At 37.7% G+C, this 24,229-nt stretch overlaps 1 protein-coding gene across 6 annotated transcripts in view; it reads left to right on the top strand.

The window, feature by feature from the left end:
* SGCZ (sarcoglycan zeta) overlaps positions 1 to 24,229 on the top strand; it is a 764,963-nt gene that overhangs the window by 719,958 nt on the left and 20,776 nt on the right. For all 6 annotated transcript variants that reach the window (XM_067530568.1, XM_067530570.1, XM_067530571.1 and 3 more), the window contains one exon: positions 8,937 to 9,009. In XM_067530568.1, coding sequence (XP_067386669.1) covers positions 8,937 to 9,009 — 73 coding nt within the window. The remainder of the gene's footprint in view (positions 1 to 8,936; positions 9,010 to 24,229) is intronic.

The following is a 24,229-nucleotide window of genomic DNA, read 5'->3' as shown; positions in this document are numbered from 1 at the left end:
CTTTTCTTTTAAATAGCGATACTAATGTGCTCTTTCTCCAAACATCAGGCATCTTCTCAGACCTCATGATGAAATTAAAAAGTTGTGCCAAATTATTCATGCTTACTTTCACTTCCATACTTCTGCTGGTATGCCATCAGGGCCAAGAACTCACTTTTTTTTTTTTTTTTTTTTTTGTATTGATCAATGCTTCTGCAAAAACTTCTTCTTGGATTAATGCCACCCAATTCTGATTTGGTTTTATCTAATGGCATAGTACTCTTGGATTGTCTTCATTCATAAGCCTTTCAGAGTAATTACTCCACTATTCCTTAATGTGGTGTTCCCATAAAATGTACAGTGAAATCAATAATGCCGGATCTGGCCCTTTAATTGCTAGCCTATTAGTAAGGCACTGAATGCTACCAAACTTCTTTTGAGAATAAACGAGACATAGTTTATTGGATATATATATAAGTGAACCAACAGGATTTCTCCATGAGCACCTGAATGAGATAACACCATCTATTACCAAAATCAACTTTGTATTTCCAGATATACTAATGAAACTTGTCATTCTCCAAAAGCTGAAATTCAGTCACTAGTAAATTGAGCAAAAGTAAGTAGTTTACATCTGTCAAGTATACATTTTCAGTTTCCATAGTTTCAGGGGGAATACAATTTGGGAATGCATGACTACTTCTTGCTTGTACTAAATTAGGATTAATATGATTTGTGCTGTGCTCTCTGTCAGATAAATGTCTTTTAAAAACCTGCCATTTATAAACTCTCAGTGTATACTGGGGATTTCTTTCCTTGTATCCATTCTGCCTCAGGTTGCTTTAACTTCTTTCAGTGTTTCTGTGTAGATTATCCCTATTGTCCATTAGGCTCTTTCCCGGGGATGCTTTTTTTCTAAATGAAGTCTGTAATGTTGTTAACTCATTCTCTTCAAGAGCTAGAGTTGGAAGTAATTTCCATCATACTTGTGATTTTGCTTTTACCTCCTTTGCACGTTACTCAGCCCTCTCTATTTTATTTCCACTGAAAGGTTCACTTTTTATTGTTATCCATTCTCTGTCATGTTCCATTGAATTCAGTTCCCTAACTACTTCACCTTGTGGTATACTGGAAAGGGCTAAAAGATTCTAGTTTTTATATGGATTAATCTCTGCCTAGATTTTCATTCTCCTCAGTGTAAATCTGGGTTACAATTCTATAAATATAGGCAAGTGAAACTGTATTCTAGCTTGGATTTTCATTAGATTTACATCTCTTTCCGGAGATATCCAGTCCTGCCAAGTTTCCGTCACTGAAAGAGAGAGATTACCCATATTTTGAATTAACTTTAGGAACTTTTGAAAGGACTTTCCTTATCCTGATGAAGGACTTTTCTCTGTGTGGCATTTCAATTCTCATAGTTTTTTTTAACTCTCACTCATTCATATTGTCTCTTCTTGTCAGCCTTGGGTAACAGATAAAGCAGTTTTCACATTCCATTAAAAGAAGACACATATTTTATCTCTGAGTAAAACAAGTAGGACTAAGATATCCTTTGGCTTATTCTTGAGGACAAATATTCATGTTCAGAATGTAAGAAGTAAAGGGTACGTTTCTTCCTATTTATCCAAATTTGCCTTCAGAAAACCAATCACACTTTTACATTAAAGATATGATTTATGATGAAGCGTGTAGTATTTATAGAGAGACATTTCTAGTGTAATTTTATAGTAAACTCTGGAGAAAGGGGTTTAATCTCCCATCAATGAATTTAGGGACTTAAGTTTACAGTTCCCTGTAGTACTAATGGGAGTTATGCACCACACATTCTCCATATACATGGATGAGAGAAAAGATACCTAAAATATGTTAGCTTTATACAGTACATTCCATAGCCACTCTCCTTTTCTTTTTAGTTACTAGTAATAAGATATTTTTAGTTGTTATGCCAATTGTTTGGGTTTTTCTTAACCTCCTGTTTTATCACAGGAGATATATCAGTAGATTTTGAGTGATTGATCTTTTTCACCTTTCTTGCTAAAAACAAGGTAATTATATATTAACACATCTCTTCTGCTAGGGAGTAAGAAATATGTGCTTGTATTTCCCTAGTGAACAGAAGAACCTCAGAAATGTGTCAAAGTATTTACTATAAAACAAGTTTATACTTTAGGTTTTTGAGAGAGAGAAGAAAAGTATGTGGGATTGTGTTACTGAGGGTAAAGGGGAACACATCTGTCTTTTAAACATTAGTTGTGTCTTTAAGGTTTCTATTTAGTCCCCAGAGCTAAAATTTAAAAGCTGCTTGGTTTAGTTGTCTTCATGTTAATACCCTCTGCTTATGGAATGGATTTGCCTTTTAAAATTTTGTGTTACAGGAAAAAATCTCTCTCAATTCATAAGCAAATGTTATACTCATGAAAGTGGAAACATTATTAATGCTGCCTTTGAGCCAGTTATGGCCCATATTCTATCCTCATTCTTTGCACAGAATTGTCTTTGACATTAATGATAGCTTGGCAAACGCAGTAGAATGTTATTAGAATATGGCTCCGGTATAGAGATGATTTGTTCAAGCTTCCCCTAAGCACCTCAATCTTGATTTCCCACCAACTCTGCTATTACAATCTTGGGCCTCTCATAAGTAGAGACTGACGGTCGTTTTAAATTGTGCCAAATTTCTGATGAATTCAAGTCTTGTTCCCACTTTCCCAGCTGCAGAAGGCCCCCTGGGTGTGAAATGTGTGCAGTTTTGCTGGCCAGGGAGGGGAGAGGAGTTGGTGATAGGCAGGATGCACCCTCTTTATGGCAAGGAATTCAGCTCCACAAGAGTTCCCTTCATGGCACTACATGTGGAGACAGGATTTGAGTTTTGAGCAGGAAAACATAAGAGTATAGCTGGTGAAGTTATCACTATACAGATGCCCCAGTCCGTCTCTTCTCCTCATCTCTGTCTGCTGGCAGTAGTAGCTTGCAAAGGTTACTCCATACAACATAGTAGATTCCATAACAGAGCTTTGTTCCTGTTCTGTGGTGTTTCTCCCTCTCCCTTCCTGTAGATTCCATAGTACTCAGCTTGGTTTGGTGGTGAGGAGTGGATTTGCCCCATACATTGTTTTTTAAAACATGCAGCTGCAATGAATCCACCTAACTGGTTTTCACTGCGACCTAAATAAGGATTTGCAGCACTTACATCTCTGGAGATGAAAGCCTAGATCTTTAATCCATGCTGAAGTCTGTGCTGTTGTGACTTCACTGTTGGTACCCCAAGTAGCTAGATTAAAGCTAGCTCAGGTATATCAATACCTGCTGCTATTACAGCCTATTGTAGATCTCCCTAAATCCCCTCTCTCTGTTAACCACAGTAGCAGCGTCCATTTCAGAAAAACTCTCTCCTGTGAAAGTAGTTTTCAGAAGAAGAATAACTAGCATCATTTTAGCCAAGGAAATCAACCTCATCCTTCAGTTTTAACTGGGGCTTCAAATTGAGCACACTTTTCCTCTATCAATGCAAAATATACAAATAAATTAATTTAACATCATATTTCTGTTCTCTTTGCTCTTTAATCTGCTGGCTATAGCTGTTTTCTAAATCTTATTGTTATAGTTTAGTTCAGCAAAGCATTTAAAATATTGTTACATTTAGAATGATGCATCTGTTCCGTTGATCGTATCTTTGCATTTATCTAGTAAAATTTGGATATGTTTAAATATACTAAAGGTAGTGTTCAGAAAACAAGAAATATCAGAACTGATAAAAAATGGAGTATTTAATCCTAGACGATTTAATAATCAGCTATTAGAATATTGGAAGTTCTCCTAGACCCTATTTCTAGTGATATATAATGAATAAATATATTAATTTCATTTGTTTTTTCCCTTTTATAATCAATGGTCTAGTGACAACCCTTTTATGCCATAGCACTGAATCTGTTTTTATTACAGAAAGTCCACTATTCCATCTTAAAAAAGGGAGGAAAAGAGCTTACAGGCACATAGCTATTGATTTAGTAAAGATGATAGAAAGTTTATAGAGAGAGTGGGTAACAAAAATAAAATATGGCTCAAAGACAAAGGCAATAAACAAAAATAGATATCAGTATGGTCTCAAAAATAAATAAATAAAGCTCTCATCTGCTGAATGACTAACAATATATGTATTGTATTGCTATCTACTAAAATACATAAAGTTAGTAATAAAAATGGCTGTTATATGTTCTATCCCTGTGTCGCAGAGAATAAAGAATAATACCACTTTTGTCTGAGTGAGTTTTTGAAGTTTTCTGTCCTCATAGCATTCTTATTAAAGTTTACGTTAAAATTATCTATAACATGGATTAATAAAAAAGTTTCTATTCATCTCGGTATAATGCTTAAATTATCCAAAAAGAGCAACTTTGATTTCAAAAGTGATAAAATTCACATAATACATAATCTGCAATATCCCAAATTAAGGTTAATAAATTTAATGACACAGTTTGAATATTAGCATCCAAATATTTGGATACATCTCTCAAAAAAGTTTATATGAAGATGAGCTTGTGGAAAGCAAATGTTTAAATTGTCACTCAGTAACTGAGAATTTAGGATATGTTGTCCCTAAATAAATACAATCCATCAAAGAAGTATTTCAGTTACTTTCCCAACTTTGCTTCTTAATGGTACTCTAGCTCATTTCTTCTGGTATTGCCAATGTCTGGTGATAAGTTCTAAATAGATGCCCCTTGATCACTTGAAGGTGTCCGACACCATGATTTGCCGCATCAGTCAAGCTTAATGCTGACCGATTCCGCATTCCTGTAACACTCGCTCGTTACTGGGAGCCCATGCAGGGCTCTGAGGATCAGTGCATGTATTTGAACCTTGTAACCCCTAACTCTCAAGGCATAGGCAAGGAAGAAGTATTTCTCCACCTTTTGAGCTCGGGTGTCATGGAAGGCCTGTTTTCAAAAGAAACTTTGTTGTTCACCATGAGGATCCTCTTCTATTCCTTGTTAATAATGATGCTACCTGTTTGCACTGGACTGTCCATTCCAGGGATAACAGAATTCATGGCAATCTTCCCCACAGGTGGTGGGATGGGTTTGACTAGGCAATCTTGGATGGCATTGTGGCGCAGCTTCCAGGCTCTGGAATGGGGCTTGCAGCTATACAAAACATGGGAAGTGTCTCATTGGCATAGCTACACTTTCAGCATTGCTTGTTCTGATTCCCATGCTGAACAACTCCATTCAGTGGGACGCAATTGAGCTGGGTCCTGTAGATGAATCTCCAATCCACAAATTGGGTGAAAATGGCCCTAAAAAGAAAGCAGTAGCTGTCATTCCAATTGCATGTGACCTCAAAGACTTTACTCTGGTCCGACTTCTATCTCAGGTTTTCCACGTACTGCCAGTAGATGGCATCCTTCTAGGTTCTCCTGAACATGGTTCTAGCTCTCAGAGTGATATTGTGTGCTCTGTATTCTTGACCTGTGGCACCAGGACTCCCAGTTCCCACTGTTCCTCAACCACATCCATTGGCAGGCAATACACTTTTCTAGCCTTCACATAGTGTGGCAGGCACAAGTCCAAAGTGAGACAAAGTCTTCCTTGTTTCTTCCAAATTCACCTTCCAGGGAGCCGCTCAGGTATGTGGTGACATCTTGGCTGGAAGAATTTCTGGCGATTCACTTCCCGATGATGTCACACACAGCACTCGCCTCGATGTTCCTCACCATACCATCTGGGCATCTCAGAAGGTGGAATGCATGAGTGATCACCCATTTAAGGGACATTGGCACTGGTCTGCTTGTGCGAGATGTGATGAAACATCCACTTCTTCTCCAACTGCATTATTGGTGTTGTTCAACTTTTTGAGAAGTACCTTCGCCATGGCAGATCCCCTCAGGACAAAAGAAATATGGGAGATAAGGAAGGTGTTCAAGGCATCAATCTTCTGCCATGGGGTCAGCAGCAAGGAGTCAATGTTGACCACATCTCCACAATGGTATCCTCAGGCATCTGCTGGACATGAAAAGCCATGGGCATGCCAAGATGTCGGTATGCTTGTCCGCTCTCAAGGAAGATCATGTGCTCACCCTGGATCTTAAATGGCATTGCCTGGACTGAGTCCCTTCTACTGCCATCAATATGCAGGGATGTGCACTTCCTAGCATTGAAGCGGAATCCCATCCAGCTGGCAGCCTGGCTGGTGACTTTGAGCATTCGTTGGAGACTCTCAGGGCTATCTGCAATCAGAGCCAGATTATTTTTATAGGCCAAGATATTCACGCTATTGCTATACAGGTCAAAGCCACCTTGACTGCTGGAGCTCACTTGAATGAGTGGATCCTGGGCTAGTTTATAAACAATTGTGCTGAGGGACAGCCTTGCTTCATGCCACTTTGGATTGGAGTTTTGGGGTTCTCCCCTTCCATGCAACCTTCATAAAGTTCCTGGACCAGCTGAAGAAACTTTTCCAGCATCCCATACTCTTGCAGCAAAAATGTGCTGTTAGGGCATGGAGCTGAAGGCATTAGCCAAGTTGAGCCATGCTATGGCTCATTGCCTCCATGCCCTCCAGGCTGTGTTGATGGCAGTTTAAAGGACAAACCTGTGTTCATAACAGCCTTCGCAAGACATGAAGCCCTCCTGGATAGAGCTAATGGCTCCTGCATTCACTGATCAGTCTGTAATCCTATCCACAACACAGCTGGCATATATTTTATACATGGTGGAGCACAGAGAGATGAGTCTCCAGTTACTGGGGTTGTTTTGCGCGCCTTTTTGCAGACAAGCACTGTTATCGAGTTCTTCCAGGAAGTGGGAGTACAGTAGAACTGTTTGCACTTGTTGAAAATAACAGTTAATACCAGGCAACTGGGATCTCATTTTTGCAGGAAGACATAGGGAATGCCATCTTTTCCTGGGGCTCTGTTTTTTGTCTTCAAAAATCTGGTCATGCCTGATTATTCCTACTTTGCAAATGGCCTTTTATTATATTTAATGGGATGCATATTAAATTTTGCCAAATTTCTTCAGCATGTTTTAAAGAAAGTCTTAAAATGTAAAAAGATTGTGAAATTTTATATCTTGGTTTTGAAATTATCACTTATCTGAGATGGACAAAACTAGTTTGGATAAAATAAGAATCTCACTGAACATTCTTTCAAATCTCAAACTGAACCTTTTGTGTAAGCATGTGATCCTTTTAGAGGATTGAAAATATTTGCTTTGGGGCCAACCCACCAGCAACCACCCTATCTTGTTTTCAGCAGCAGGTCCTTTTCTAGAGACAGCCAGTCAGTCTTCCTGTTTCCCCACCCTTGAGCACCTCTTAATTGGAGAGGCACATTACACTCCTAGAGTCATAGAGTTTAAGGCCAGAAGGAATAGCTAGATCAACTAATCCAACCTCCTGTATAGCACAGGTGATCAACATCTCCAAGCACCCACTCACTAAACCTGACAATAGAAATGAGACCAAAGTAAATGAACCCCACAGAAGACTAGACTATTATGTGCCACAGTCACAGAATAGGGGGGACAAAGGTGTACCAGTGCTTGAGGCTTCTGCAATGGCAGGGAAATGATTGAATCAGAGATACACAGATATTCCCAGCAAGTGATCCACACAGACTTGCTGCAAAGAAATGTAAAATCCCATCCCCTCAAAGTCACTGCCCATCTGACCTGGGGAGAAATTCCTTCCCAACCCCATATATGGCAATTGGTTAGACCCTGAGCATGTGAACAAGAACCAGCCAGCCGAGTCTGCCTTAGATCTGTTCGTCAGAAACCAAACTGGGTGACATTTATTCTGCCCCAAGAGCCAACAATGCCTAATCCCTACCATTGCATTGCACTTAAAAATGTGAAGGCATGCCAAATAAAGGTCCACTGCCAGAGTGTAGAGCAGAGTGCTTGTGCATGGTCCATATCAACAGGCTAGATTGAGAGAAGACGCTAAATTAAGTACAGGAGAGATTAACCTATTTGGGAACAGATTCGTGTATTACTTAAGCATGTTTGTTAATAGAATTTGTTGAAAAAATGGGCAAGGGGAGGTGTGCTGTCTCAAACTTTCAGCTTTTTGTTGAAAAAAGAAAAAATTTGGTTGAAACCCAACATTTCTGTGTTTCTCAGTTCTTCACTGAAAAGTCAACATTTTTCTATGGAAAGTAGATGCTTTTCATGATAAATTTCATTTTCTCAAAACCTAATTTTTCACCAAAACCCAGTTTTGACTGAAAATGGTAAAATAACCTTATTAGTTAAGCCTTTGTTTAAGCATCTGAACTTGTAGATACTTATAGAAATTGAGTCTTCAGAAATGTTCACTTATTCTGTGCGTCTCAATTTTTGGGTGTCCAGTAACATACACCAGGGTGTCTCCTGTTGGGCACCCAAAAATTTAGGCTTTTAGAATTAGTAGCCACTTTCAAAAATGTTATCAGTAAATTAGTGAGTCAATGCCTCCTGGAGAGGGAATGTGAGACATGAAAGATGTCTCAAACTGGGCACACAAAATCTGAGGCACACAAAATCACTGAACAGTTCTGAAAGTTTGACCATAGATTTTTTTGTTATTCACATTTATGTTCTTTATCTTTTTACTAATTTTTAACCCTTAATATGATCCCTCCAAAAGTGTTGAGATGGGCCTACTGGTGGGCACTCCGGTGCTGTGAAATTTGGACTTCCATTTTTTATGTTAAAGCTCTTCTATAGATACGTAGGCGACTGCAGTTTCTAGTACTATTAATCCAAACTTTGCCATAAGCAATAACATTTTCTTTAATACAAATAATACATGTTGAATCTGAAGAAAAGCTTATTAATAATGAGATGCAGAAGCATAAACAAATGAATCAAGCAAGTATTTTCTCTTAGAATGTCAATTGATGGTTATAGATTTGAATGTGTTTTTTTTTCCCAGTATAATTGTACTGTATTTTATTTATGTATTTATTTTAGGCACTGAAGGGGCAGTGTTTGGGCACTCTGTGGAGACACCCCATATCAGAGCAGAACCTTCCCAAGACCTCAAGTAGGTGTTTTGTTAAAATAGTTGTTTAAAATGTAATTTTCCCCAACATCAATTCAGAAATCTTTATTTTTATTTTTATTTATAAAGTAATCTCCATCATTTGGGCCATAACTTATATATACTCTATTGGCCTGTTCCTGGTATATCTAAAACACCCACAGACTTCATCTACAATTGAAGATATCAGTCAAACAGAAAAATATACTTTATCACAAAAGACATGCACTCACCTTTCTTTTTTATAATGCAATCTTCTCCAGTACCAAACTAATCTAAATCATTGAGTCTGGGGTTTGTACACATATTATACATTTTGGAACAACCTTTTTAAAAAGAAGTCCAGTTTAATAGAGTGCTGTCTAACAGCATGAAGCCCTGATTTTGTTTGTTTATGAACTATTCCAGGAGAGATGCAAGCCAAAATGTCAACAGAAAGTAAACACCCACAGGTTTGTCCTTCAAACAGTATTTCTGTGGGATTTTTTAAGCCTTTTTTTTTTTTTTTTTTTGCTTTCTTCAGGAATTCATTTTTAAGTAAGCCAATCTACTTCTCAAAATATTCTCAAAGTCATTCTGGCGTGGTTGTATGTGTGTCTGGATGTGTATGTGTAAGTAAATCGGAAAAGGACAAAATCTAAAATTTACTAAAGAGTCTATAAGACCAAGAAAAAGATCATTTATAATGACTTTCTAATGGAAGCCTTTTCATAAAGTTATTATGCGATTTCACTGGTAGATTTTAATCAATGGTTTACACAAAATGATGGTGAAACAAACTATCATACTACAGTCTAAGGGGTTTGTTTGTTTGTTTGTTTGTGATCTTTCCTAGCTGTACTTACATCAGAGTTTACTGCAACTCTTCCAGGTTTTCTGCAAATTATAAACCCTTCTCATTATCCTGCCTAGCAGCATTTACAGTGCTCAACTGTTCACTGACTTCCAGAAGGAAGTTAGATGAAGCCCCCTCTATGCATTTTAAAGAACCATCAAACTAACAGGGAGGCATACAGATTGCAGCACTGGGGCCTTTATATTTTTTCTCTCTCTCTCACAGAAAAATGAAGGGTCTGACCAATTTGACCATTTAAACAGAACATTTTAAACATAAAGTAAGGCTTTGGGGGCTTCCAGAGGGTTCAACTCTCTTTTCCCTCCTCCCTTACTCTGCCAAGGGCTGTTGTCTGTTGTTAAGAGCAGTTGTCAACAGTAACTAGGTGACAGGATTACTAACAGGGAAGAGCGCAATTTAGATTGAATAGAAAACACAACAAGTAGCTGTTGCTTTAAAGAGATACAAGCAGCAGCAACAGTCTGATCTGAGGGAGAAGTGATACTTTTGACACCATAAAGAATATGATGGACAGAAGCAGATGTATTTTGTCAGCTCTTTATGCATACAGTATTCTAGATGTGATCTTAAGGGTCCATTTGTGTATGGCTATAATCTTCCTGATGCCTCTGTGTATGCAAATTGCATTATCCTTTATTTGCCACCACCTCCCATTGCAAACTCACATCTAAATTGCAATCTACTATCAATCTTAGTTCTCTTTTGGCATTACTCTTTTCTGTGCTTCTCTCTCCCACTGAATATTTGCCAAACCAACCGTTCCCCCAAGTTATTTGTTCTCACGTGCTGCAATTAATGGGAATTCCCCAACTTTCTTCACCTAGCCTTCCCCTCTTCTTCTAAAATCAGATATAATTAGCGAGAACTCATAGAAGGATGATTCAGCACCATTCATTTTCAAATAAGACATTTATGAAACTGAAATGACTCTTATTTTACACATAACTTTTCAGGAAAACAGCATTAATTTATCATACAATTATTCTTTTCTTCATTTATTAGATATGAATTATGCTCTGCTAGCTACCCCTAAATGGTCACTGCTATGTATTAATTAGGGTTCAGAGTTATTGCATGTGAAACCTCTCAAGTCATCTAAACCTTTCTAAAATCATAATGATAATACTTTGGACAGTGATTTCTCAGGTTTGGTCTCAATCTGAAAATGAACCTTTCTGGAAGGATTCATACAAAATCTCTTCAGCCATTTTGATGTTGACAAGTATGAATAATAATGCTTTTGACTGATATTTTCAAAGGTGAAAAGGATCTAGGAATTCAAAATCCTTAGGCCTCTGAAAATCCCAACCCTTGAACTTTTTTATAAACTCAAATAATTCCAAAATGGCTGGTTTTTAAAACTTTAAGCTTTGCATATGGCTTATGTACAAGGGGCAAAGGCTTGTTGTGCTAACTTTAAACGTTGTGTTTAAAAAATAACCAAATTACGGTAAAAGAAAATGCACATCATTCAGTCAATCATTCTCAACCCAGCCTATCACCAGAAATCTCTTGGGCTTCCTGAATGATCATCACCAGGGGCTTTAAGATTTAATAGGCCCTGCTGCCAGTCTTCCAGAGACTACAATTTACAGTTTTATATATTCTGTGGATTTTTGCTGAAGTGTTTCTCTTGGAGTTTGGGAAAATTGTAAATATGGTCAGGATGGGGCAGTGGAAAGTCAGCTGCACTTACTGAGTCCTTCTGATGTTATTTTAAAAAGGGTCAACATTAATTGCAGTGGTTACACTGGCATAAGCAATAAGACAGAAGACAGGATATTGGGTTGACCCGAATAGCTGTTCTTATTTTCTAAATACAGAATTTGGATGTGGACCAACAGTTTGACACCTATAAAGTTCAGGGTTTTTCAAATATGAGAATTTGACTAAGCTCATTATACACAAAGAAAGGGGCTGGTTGCAGAATTCAGATATGGAGCTTGGTTCACACGCAAAACACTGTCATGCCCCCCAGCATATAGGGGTGTTTAGGCTTTCCCTATCTCTAACATTTGCTCTAACATTGCTATTTCTAACATTAAAATATTCCTTTTAAAAATCATACACACTGCAGCTTTAAAACAACTGCATATTTGTCCCCTCTTCTGTGTTTTTCCTAACATTTTTTTCAAATCTAACCAGCCAGCTTTTGCTAGCAAAAAATGTTTTCCTACAATCCTTTCTGAAAGCTGATAAACCTCCTTAGATCAAGTCCATTGCCCAAAAACTAATTGAATCTGACTTTCATTAGCTGAAACATGCAGAATAAAAGAATTGTGCTTTAGAATGAGTCAGATGAATTACATTTTAATAATTAAATCTCCAGATTTTCATTGATACATTTTTTCACAAGAATGGTGTTGAGAAAACTAAACTGCCAAGATTACAGCCCCCAAAATATTGGCTTTAATGATAATAATGCATTAAAACCCGGTGCACTAATGGGTAATATCTATGCACAAAAGAGGCAGCCACTGGTTATATGCTGATAGCTATGCCCTGAATCACCTTTTTAATAAGGGGGGTAAATTACTTTGTTGTTGTTTCCTACCTCTGGGGAGACCTAGAAGATCAAATTTAATAGCTTTTTTTCTTCTACGTCAAGGCTAGTATACCATTGACTATTAGCTAATCCTGAAAGCTATTGCTGGGCATAATGAGATGGAAATTGATCAAGCAGCAAGGACTAGATAAAATTCATAGGATCCCATTTTGACTCTGATTAGTATTGAAGATAGACAAATCCTGCACAACGGTTTTGTGTGTTCCACAATGCTACAACCACATGACATCTCTAAGAGCCATTTTTTAAAAGATTGCGGGAGGTAGCATGCTATCAGAGCAGTGTGTCCTTTCGGTAAAAGCCTGAGGCCAGAGAAGTGGTCACACAGGAGTTTTGTCATTAAAATGATCAAGGCTGAGAAAAGCTAGGCTGAAGTTGGCAGAAGAGTAGTGATCCTCTGTCCATACACTTCACCCAGGAAAAGCTAACAAACCAATCTTCTACACAAGGGAAAAGATGCAGTAGCATGAGACATTCCAAGCCCTTGCTTTTTTTAAATTCCCCCCCCCCCCTTTTTTTGGTAGGACTTTAATGGCTATAAACTATTGCCAGACTCTCAAGCCCTGATCAAAGGAGTCTAGTGACTTTGTCATTCTCTGATTTTTTTCACAAATTGTTTCCATTCCCAAGTTGATCTCACATACAGATATTCAGTATTTGAAATGTTCTTGTGTTGTTACAAAATCCGTTTTTCTAGTCCTATCTCTAATTGGTGAGAATAACTTTTTTCTTTTCTTTATACATACAGAGGGCTCTGTGTGTGTGCGCATACCCTAACCATATTCCCCTGTACACTCAATTTTCCCTGATTAGTATGACAGGTACCTGTTAGTTCTGGCCTTATTTAAGATTGACAAATAGCTTCCATTATATGCCTCTGTTTTTTTATGCTTGCATCTTTCAAAAACATTCATCTCTTGAATTAATATTTAGGACCCTTAGTCTAAGCCTAGAAGTGACTATTCCTTGAAAAATATGGCCCAAATCCTTTCTGCTGTTTTAAATGACCAAAGTGTGAAAAAAAAAAAATATATATATATATATATATATATATACTTTTGCAAATGTTAAAAAAGAATCCTATTCTTTTGTTACAGGGCTTTAAGAGAAACATTCAGGGGTGTGCAGAAGTGGGGGCAAGCCGAGGCACCCCCGCCCTCCCAGTAATAGTCAGGGGCACAAAACTTCTGCGGCCCCAGGGAGGAGGGAAGAGCGAGCTCTGGCTGGCAGGGTGGGGAGCTGAGAGCAAGGCTCAACTGTTCAAGGTACCGAACACTTTGGTGGGGGAGGCACAGAAGGTGCCCCTACAAAAGGGGTCAAATTTAAATTTCTGTGCACGCCCCTGGAAACAGCTGAAGCATGAAATCAGCATGCACATTGTCCTCACTTAAACACTAATGTTCTAAGGTATTGAAAAGTCACTTCTGAGCATGCTCAGTGACAGTTAAGTAAACCTGTTAGCAGAGCCAATTGAAACCCCACACTCTACTTAAGGTCACTGCACTTCATGATTCTCCTCTCTGGCCTGACAAGGAGTTTTGAGACATTGGCTGCTGCTCTCTTGTTGTTGTGTCTCAAGGCTCAACTATTCAAGGTACCGAACACTTTGGTTCCAATCCAACAAAGTATTTAAGCACATGCTTAACTTCAAGCAAGTGAATATTCCCATTGACTTCACTGGGACTAGTCCTTTGGTTGAGTAAAGGACATGCTTGAGTATTTTCTTAGACCAGAACCTGAGTGCACAGCATCTCACAAGATCAAGCCTACATTGGGGAAAAAGAGCTAAATTCTCAAAAAAAAAAACCAAAAAAAAAAAACCTGTATTAACCTCAGGAAGAAATCATGGGTGCAAAAACACCACCACCTCCACCCCGAAATCCTATAGTCTTATGTTTGTCCCTCCAATTTTTGCTTAGTTTAGAAGCTTTTATTTAAAAAAAAATTGTTCTATTGTAAAGTTAGAGCCATCACAATATAAAGAACGATTATGTTGTCCTAACAATCTAGCATTTCAGAAAGCTGTCTCCAACCAAATAATAGCAACAATACAGAGAAGTATGAACTTCAAAGTCTAGTAGTTACAATCATTTAAAGGCCAACATTATTTAGGCTATTATTATTTAAGGTTTTTCTTTTTCTTTTAAAAACAAGGATATTACATTTTAAAAATGTGATGCAACATTTTAACTTAATTAGTAAAATCACCAAAAATCAAGAAATGCAAAGCTTGGGTGCCAAGAGAAACACTAATTTGCTGCATCACCTTGGTGTAACCTGTTTTGATCATGTTCTTCTGTTTAAATGTGTATATCATAAAACTTGCATTATCAAGGACGTGCAGTGCAGTTGAGTCAGTATTGCTACTGAAACCTTAATATTTGCATTTCCTGTGTTTTTGTGATTTTAACTGTGCAGGCTTAATGTTGCATTGATGTAAGAGGCTTTTTTATTTAATTCCCTTTTATTTTCCTTAATCTTTCTTTGCATTACGTTTTGCTTTAAACACTTTATCATTCTAGTTACTCTCCTTTGCAATCTCTCAATTTTCTCTATATCATTTCTATTCTGTAATGCCCATATTTATGCAAAGTATTCCATCTGTAGTCTAACCAGTACAGAATAAAGGGAAATGATTATTTTCCTTGTCTCACTAGTTTTGTTCTATCTTCAGTGGCTCTGAAGATAGAATTCACTGTCTAAAAGGAAGAAAGGGTAATTTGGCTCGTCCCAGGTGGCATGGTCTGCTGCCAAAAGATAGAAAGAAATGTCTGGTCTCTGCTAAAGATGGTACCTGTCATAAGAAGGTAACTGAAAATGAATTGACTTACTAAATCTTTCCTGAATCTTGTTTTTAAAAATAAGAAGTTTGAGTTGAATGGCAGAGTAACCAACTGAGGAAGAGTCTGTTACACTTCCCCTCTATGCCTGATGACAGAGCAGGCTGGAAAAGCTTCAACAGAACCATTTTTTGTGAGAGATTGCAGTTCTGTCAAAATTGATATGCTTTGTGAAATTGTGTTAATTTCCCTGAAATTTTGTTTTGGAGGAAAAAATGGGACAAGAAGTTCCAATAGTGTCAAAATGTTCGATTTCAATGTTTCAAAATGAAACATTTTGATTTATTGTTTTGAAATTACTTACAAAATTTTTAAATTCATATTATATTCTAGTTTAAAAAAGAATATAAAATAAAAAGTCAAAATCAAAATAATAGAAAAATAAAATCACAGAAATGTAGGACTGCATGGGACATCTCAGCAGTCCAGTCCTCTGCAGTGAGGCAAGACTAAATATTATCTAGACTATCCCTGATAGTTTTTTTTTCTAACCTGTTCCTAAACCCTCTAAGAATAGAGATTCCACAACTTTCCTAGGTAATTTGTTCCAATGCTTAACTACCCTTACAAATAGGAAATTTTACCTACTGTCTAACCTAAATCTCCCTTGCTGCAATGTAAGCCCATTTATTCTTACCCTGTCCTCAGTGCATAAGGAGAACAATTAATCATCCTCCTCTTTATAACATTTTGTGTACTTGAAGACTGTTTCCGTTCTCTTTTCCAGACTAAATAAACCCAATTTTTTCAATCTTTTCTCAATAGATCCTGTTTTCTAGAACTTTAACAATTTTTGTTGCTGTCCTCTGGTCATTCTCCAATTTGTCTACCTCTTTCCTGAAGTGTGGTGCCCAGAACTGGACACAGTACTCCAGTTGAGGCTTTAACAGTTTTGAGTAGAGTGAAAGAATTACTTCTCATGTCTTGTTTACAACACTCCTCCTAATACATCTCAGATTGATGTTTGATTTTTTTCACCAGGATTGCATTATTGACTCATATTTAATTTGTGATCCACTATAACTCTCAGCTCTTTTTCTGTGGTACTCCTTCCTAGGCTGTCATTTCACAATTTGTATTTGTGCAATTGATTGTTCCTTCCCAAGTGTAGCATTTTACATTTGTCCATATTGAATTTTATGCTATTTATTTCAGACCATTTCTCCAATTTGTCAAGGTAATTTTGAATTCTAATCCTGTTCTCCAAAGTGCTTGCAACCCCTCCTAGCTTGGAATCATCCATAAACTTTATAAGTGTACTCTCTCTATGCCATTATCCAATCATTTTTGAAGGTACTGAATGCAAGCTGGACCCAGGTCAAATCCCTGTGGGACTCCACTCAATATATGTCCTTCCAGCTTGACTGTGAACCATTGATAACAATGTTTTAGTTGGCTTGTCTAGGTGATATTTCTCTAGTTTGCTTACGAGAAGCTCTAAATAATTCTTAACTTGTTTTCCCTATTTTAGCCTCAGTTTCTACTATATTTACAGTGATATTCACTGTGTTAGTCGTCCAATCACCGCTAACCTTTTCGGTGAAAACTGAAGTAAAAAAGGCATTTAACACTGCAGCCATTGCTGCATTCTTTGTTGTTGGCATTCCCTCATCATTGACTAACAGCTTGCCCTGTCCTTGGTTTTCCTTTTGCATAATGTATTTGTAAAATGTTTTCATGTTACATTTTATGTCCCTAGCTAGTTTAACCTCATTTTGTGCCTTGGCCATTCTAATTTTGTCCCTACATGCTTATGGAGTTTTTATGTTCATTTTTTTTAATTTGACCTAGTTTCCACTTTTCATATGAATGAAACATTTCAATTTATTTTCAACTTTTTAAAAATTTATTTTACAGAGAATTTTGAAATGTTTGGTTTTTTACTCCAGTTGGGAACAAAGCTAGATTTCAAAATCTTGAAATCCTTTGCAAAACAGAATTTCCATCCTCTACTCAGCTGTAGGATATGAAACTGCTAGACCCCTGGATTGAGAGCTTTTGCTTAAGCTATAAAAGCTTATGCTTTTTAGCTCTGAAAATCTCCTTTTCATTCCCCAGTGTATCAGCCAACTTGGTGGCTGTCACACAAGGGATGAAAAAAAGCTTTCTGCTGTTGATTTTCCTGAGCTAGATTACCTGTGATATCCCTGTAAAGAATTCAAGAAACACCCATACCCCTTGCAGCCAGCCTTCTCCTCCCTCAGTTAAAAACACAAAATATTTTCTAAAAACTCTTGTTCTGTTTCATGTTTTACTACTATGGACACTTGGCAAGGTAATGTTTTCATTTTCTCATGTCTGTTGTAAACCAGAAAGGCTGATTTTTTTATCACTTTGGATGTGTTAGCTTTGTGCAAATAAGCATACTGAGTCATTCTACTGTCACATTTTCATTTAATTCCTACTAAACCTTAGGTGGTCAATACAGAATGTTGTAATGATGAGATTTTCAAGTACAAAAGCAAAAAGGAAAAAAACCTTTTTTGTATGATAATACATTGAGAAAGGTTTTTAAAAACTAGCAAGCAGTTGCCAGACTTTCTTGAGTAAATGATCCATAACTGACCTACAGAGTGAAAAACATTTAAAGGCTTTTATTTCCCCCCTGCCTATTCTCCACCCCCACAGCTATTATAAAACAAAGCTAATGTAAATAAGTTTCTTTTGTAAATTTAAATTCCATATTACTAGCTGTCTTATTTGCTCTATTAATGTTAAATCTTAGCTTCACCCTTTAAAATGCTCAACATTCACTTAACTTTCTTGGTTGTTCCATCCTCTTCCAATGTTCCAGGTTTTATTTTGTTTTTATGCTTCCTCGTCTTTTGGGTTATTTTCCTATATTCTGATTAATCCTTAGACATCCTGGGGATGCCCTCCTCGACTCTATAATCTACATATTCATACACTGAACATCTTTAACCTTCCTCAAACCTCCTGGTCATTCCTGAAGTTTTGTTAAACTTGATGGATGTTGTTTATTCAATGCTGTTTCTCTCTCTAACACCTCTCGAGATTTCCTTGTTGCCTCTTCACTATTTCTCTAGCCCTTGCAATAAATAAAGTTAATGATATTTCCAGAGCCTCTCCAATTCCATTTTATTTCTCTCTCTTTCCCCTCTAACTTTCTTTGTGGTTCTCAGAAGGGATCCCACCACTTGGCCTTTGAAGAAGTAATTTTCCTCCCCACCTGTGTAGGTCTATTAATATTCAAGTATTCAGTTACTATGATAATTCAGGCCTACTGTACTGAAGTAATGGAGTGTGCAGTGCAATTAGTATTCAGCTTTTAGTCCAGTGAGTTGATTTCTGGGTTAATGAGAGCTTTAGGAACTATAAAGGTGACAATGACTTGTCCTACAGTCAATGATATTGGTTAGATATGAAAGTGTGCATAACAGCAAAAGGTACAGTGACTGCCTTATTGTCTTGATACTGAGTCACAAAGGATTCATCTTTATTTAAAGGTATTGTTAATGACCTGTAAAGTTGAATGTGGAAAGTATAGGTCAGAAATTCATCTTTACTGTTTTTTAGGAAGCTGTACCACTATTTCTATAGGGCATCCACTTCGTTCTCTTGATGAGATCACAACACCTAGTACCAGATTTTGCCCTTGAATGTATGTGTCAGGCTCCCACTGAAGTCAAAGGGAGTTGCATGTGTTCATCTGAGAACAGATTTCAGCCGTTAAAATACAGCTGATGATTGATGCATAGAATTAGACCTCCTTGAGTCCTACGTGTAGATGTATATTTATTTCCCTTTGAATTCCAATAACAGCATTGATTTGATCCTGGAGTTACTGCTTTCCAGTGGTTAAAAACACTTATTTTAAATTTCATACACAGATTTTAAACTGGTGTCTAACAAGGTCCAGGAAAATTGACCTTTAATGCAATGTACTAGATTAAATAAATCAAGAAAAGTTTTTTCAATACATTTTTTTCAATAAAGTTTTGCATAAATTTTAAAAATGTGTGTATGTATTCACCTATAATGAATATGATACATAGCAGCATAAATAATGGGAATAAAGTGAAAATAATCATTTTAATTATCAAGCACCCTGACTCCCACAGTCAAAGTACTTGGGGCCATAAATTACCATATCATGATAATAATAATGATTAAAAAATATATATTTATGTGAAACAAGCTCATGAATGAATGCAAGTTCTGGGGTGAGCCATGGTTTGCGCAGAGTCAACATCTCTGCTTGTCAGTGTTGATTAGTGCCCTGTAATGTATTTTGTTCCTCTCTTTTGACATAATTTGTGCTCCTTTATACTAACTCCAGTCATTTCCTTTTTAGCGTCTTGTTATTTATCAGAATTAAAGTGCACTTCTACCTAACAGTGTCACAGTTGATAAAAGTGAGGTCTAGGTATTTCTCATTATATAGGGTGACTTTTGGACGCTTAGGGACCTCAGCTGACCCTACCCAGATAGACTCCGGCATCAGCAACAGGGGTGGGGCCTGATCGGGTGAAAGTTTCTGCTGTAAGAAAAGGGAGAGATTGCTGCTTCTGCTTGAAAGCAGTAAGGACTCCCACATCAAAGAACTGGTGGCACCTTGGGTGGGACTAATATAGAACATCCTTCCAGAGCAAAAAGAAACAAGGCATAGTTGTAAGGCACACCCCAGCACTGCTGCCCTTTGCTGTCCTGCCTGGAGATAAGGGAGACAGCCTCTGTCCCCATTCCAGGTGTGAATAGGTGAATTACCTGTTCGGAGAGGCCTGGGTGGGGCCATACCCTTTTCTCCCCTCCCACCATGTTGCAGATCAAAGAGACACAGAATGAGGAGTAGAGAATATGTAGCATGCAGCTTCCCAGCAACAGTGGGCAGAGCAGGGCTGTAACTCATGCACTGAGCTCTCTGCGATATTTCTCTGCCATCTTTAAGTGATATGGGTGCTCTCCCACTGAGCCCCACATCTCAGGTCTTCTACATATTTTTCTTGTGGGAAAGCACAGATACTGACTTTCCCTGTCCTCCCCGTCAACTGTGTCTTTTATGGAAGGGGGGATACTCTTCCTGGAAGGCTGACAGTTTCTCTAGGACAGTGGGAAAGGGCACATGTGCTAATTCCTAGGCCCTTTGCTAACTGCCCCATCTACTGTTTCTCCCATCTCTTGAAAGGGATTCTCCCTGGCTTGACATAGATTGGGGGGAAGGGTTAGGGGAATGAGTGGGGAATGGGCCACAGATATGCTCTTTAAAGCCCTTAGACATCTTTTCCTACAGAGGGAAGAGGTCCTCACTCTGCTCTTGCAACCCCAGTTCTAGAGAAATTCCCCTCTGCATTAGCCCCTCCTTCCCTAGCCCACCTCCAGCAGAACCACACAAGCGCTGCTGCCAGAGTTTGTTCCACAGTTGAGATGACAAGGTCAGGATTTGCCATTTAATTGGGAAATCACTTTGCTATCTGATGTATATTGCTCTCAAAAGACAGATGGCCAAACTCTGTGCTAACTGACAGTCCCATTGAATTCAAAGAGATTGAATAAGGGGTGTAAATCAGTGTTGAATATGACCACAGTGGCATTAACATTTGTCTGCATTCCCCCTGAAGTTCTCATATCTCACTGTTCCTTTGTCCTTTACTTCCATTCCCTTTCCTTGCTTTCCACTTTTTGTTTTCTTAATGATTCTCTGTCATAATCCATGACATTGTCACTGTAAACTAGGATGTAGAACATATGCAAGACTGCTTTCTCAATGCCAGCATGTCACATTGGAAAATATGTAACTGTGCTCAGCCAAATGTCTTATTTCAATCTTCCATCTGTGACACTAAAATAGGGTTTGGATCTGATCGGCTACATTCATTTGCTCCCGCTGAGAGAACATGGTGAACAATTTATCCAGTCACTGAATATTTGTCTGGCACTTTTTTAGATCGTTATTGAGTTGTGGATTCTGCTGCCAACCTACGACAATTGTAGTGTCCACAAGCACCAGTGGGTACCTCGCATGGGTGGCACACTTATATCAATATGCCAAAATCCTCATAACGGGTACCTAAAAGACCGCATGGATTTTTCTTTTTTTGTGTGTTGGTGGATCTTTATTCTTGTAGTAGTATAGAAGTCCATAAAATAATGCTAACTGAAAAAGCAAACAAGACATGTTGGTGAGACTCCCAGATAAAGGGATTGAACTCTTGGAAATGCTTTCATCTTGGGAGTCTTTGCACTCAGGCCAATTTGAAAGAGATAATCTAGACAAGAGGGAAATTGATGCCCTTTTTCGTGTATGTTTTCTGGCTAGCAGCACATTTGTAAATGCCCCAATTCCTTTTTATGAGTCTTAGCCTAAAGTACTTTAAGTCTTTCTCGATACTTGTACATGCTAGAGTGAAAGGACTCCAGAGACAGCCTGGGAAGAGAGATTAGAGGCCCTATCTACACAGACTAAAATCTGCTTTGGTTGTTCTACTGAATGTTGTGGGCTGGATTCTCTGCCTTAGAGGCACAAAGCAAACTTAAGTCAATCAGATTCCCACAGGAGAATTCTCTCTGTGTAGGGAGAATCTCTGCCAACGCATAAAGCCAGCTGATGTAACCCTATACCAGCTGCCCTCCCAACTCCGTGTCAGGTGGAGGAAGGAGACATGTAAGTGGTGGCCTGGCAATGAGGCAGAAGTGCAAGGGATTAGGGTGGAGCAGAGTTTCCCTATGCCTGATCCTCCACTAGGATAAACTCAAATAGACAAGTTAGATTAGGCTCTCTAGTGCTCTATCTTCCATTGAGTGGTTTATGATTATGAAGCCACAATTAGCTCACTCTGAATCAGGGCCAGTATGTTTTCTGAGCAGAGCAGGAGGAGGAACAATGAAGCAAAACAAGCACCCCTAACAATTTTTTTTCAGCTCAGGCTACCTTGAAAGTGCATGAGATGGAAAAGCTCAGGTCCTGCCCCCTTAAACATCATTTGGCTTTCTTAGCCAAAATCAGATGTGAGTAATTCAATTATGCCTTCCTAAAGTGCTCCTTGTAGCTGAAGTATAATGTTGCTGTTGCCATGGACAGATGACTCATTACACCCCAAAAGGGAAGCCCATCAGAAGTGGGCAGAGATCATCTGTTTGTAATAGTGCCCAAGGATCCCTCTGGCTGAAAGGTTCAATGTAACATTGACTGTAACATCATCTATCTGCTGGCTGCCCAATACCCAGTGTCTGGGTGATTCAATTAACTAATTAGTGGCCCATCAACCCCAATCCTCTCAGATCCAACAAAATGGAATATCGTAAGTGCAAGTTTCATATGTCATTTCAGCTTAGTGTCACATGTCATTTGACCTTTGAACAAAAATACTGAGATTGGTTTAGTCTAGACAGCTGTTCTGTCTGGAATTCTCTGATTAAAGATCTTTGTTTTAAAAACATACTTCTCTTTCCTGCTACATTAAAGTGTCTGTCTAATGGCGGAGCTTGTGTAAAGATTTCTGCTCTGTCATATCTGCTTGGTGTCTTGGGTAGAAAAAATTAAATCACGTGACTAGGGATTCACTCACAGAAGTAAATGTCTCTCTGACAGGCCATTAGCAAATTTGAAGGAAAGAAGATATTTGGTACAGTGCTCAGAAGAGACCTTTACTGCCATTTAATTTATGGCATTTTTAAAGACATGAATATCATAACATGGAATGTTGAAATAGATTTATGGCAAAGATCAAAGCTTTTAAAAAATAGGACTGAGACAAACAAGTGTTATTCTCCAGCAAGGTTCTGGTCAAAAAATAATTTCTCACTATTTCCTGGCAACACTTAATGAGGAAAAAATCTCTCTGAACATATAGACTTTTACTTTTCTAGTTGATAGTTTCAGGTCACATAGACCCTAAGATTCTTTCCAGATGTATAATAAGTAAAAGAATAATAAAAACATAGACATAATTGTAAATTGGAAGGAAAAATCATTTTTATTAGTAGCTAGCTTTTAAAAATTATACTGCAAATCATCCCAGCAATTCATCTATCCATCAGATTGGTGAAATTAATAATTTCAGTTAGCTGCTTAAATTATTTTATTTTCTGAAAATGCTCAAGTTTCTTTCAACTGTGCACAGAAAAAACAATATTAATAGCTTCTTCAGGAATTCATTGTTCAGATTTTTTAGATTCATACAACCATCAGTCACTTACCAGTTTCATAAAATTGGTGGAAAATGACTAATCATGTTAAAACTAGAGAAGACAATTCTGAGCAGCACTGTGACATGTTTATTACAAATAATTGTTAGTGATCCTATAGAAAACATTACAATGCTGTGAAAGACATTACCCACCACAGATCAGCATACGCAACACTATACCTGCTACTGGAAAACTTCCAGGCAAAATCAATAGTGGTTTAGATTTTCTGAAGACAGCAGTAATGTGGAATTGTTAATGTCATCCATTCAGTATAATACATATAACAAAGGGCAGTTTTATCCTCCTGACTAAGAGATGATAAAGGTAACTCATAGGAGGTATGCAGTTTATGGAAAATAAATGTCTAAATAACATTACACGCATTGAAATATACTGAGTGGTAATTTCACAAACATGAAAACTTGGCCCAACTCTGTTCTCTTTGAAAACAGTAGTAAAATTGAATTAGACCAACATGCTGAGCACTTTTGAAAAATCCCAGCCTACAACATTAATAAAATATCTAAATGGATAATATGTATATTTCTGTAATAGTAATTTAATATTAAGTATCTCATTTTGGTATCAGATTGACCGTTTGTAAAAGACTGTCTGTTGCACGGATCTGCACGGATCAAAATTTGTATCTTTGTGGATCAGATTGCAGAACTGTAGCCTAAATTTCCTATGAAAACAATTTATATTTGTTTCTGATTACTGCAAGAGAATGCAAAATGATGCTCAAAAAGAGACATGTTAAAACTCTAAAATAAAATTATGATGATCATTACAAAATGTATATTATATATACAG

Source organism: Emydura macquarii, unplaced genomic scaffold (genome assembly GCF_026122565.2).
Source record: "Emydura macquarii macquarii isolate MOO-44397 ecotype Brisbane River unplaced genomic scaffold, CSIRO-AGI_Emac_v2 contig_3108, whole genome shotgun sequence".
NCBI classification, from domain to species: domain Eukaryota; kingdom Metazoa; phylum Chordata; order Testudines; family Chelidae; genus Emydura; species Emydura macquarii.
This window is presented reverse-complemented; position numbering and strand designations above follow the sequence as displayed.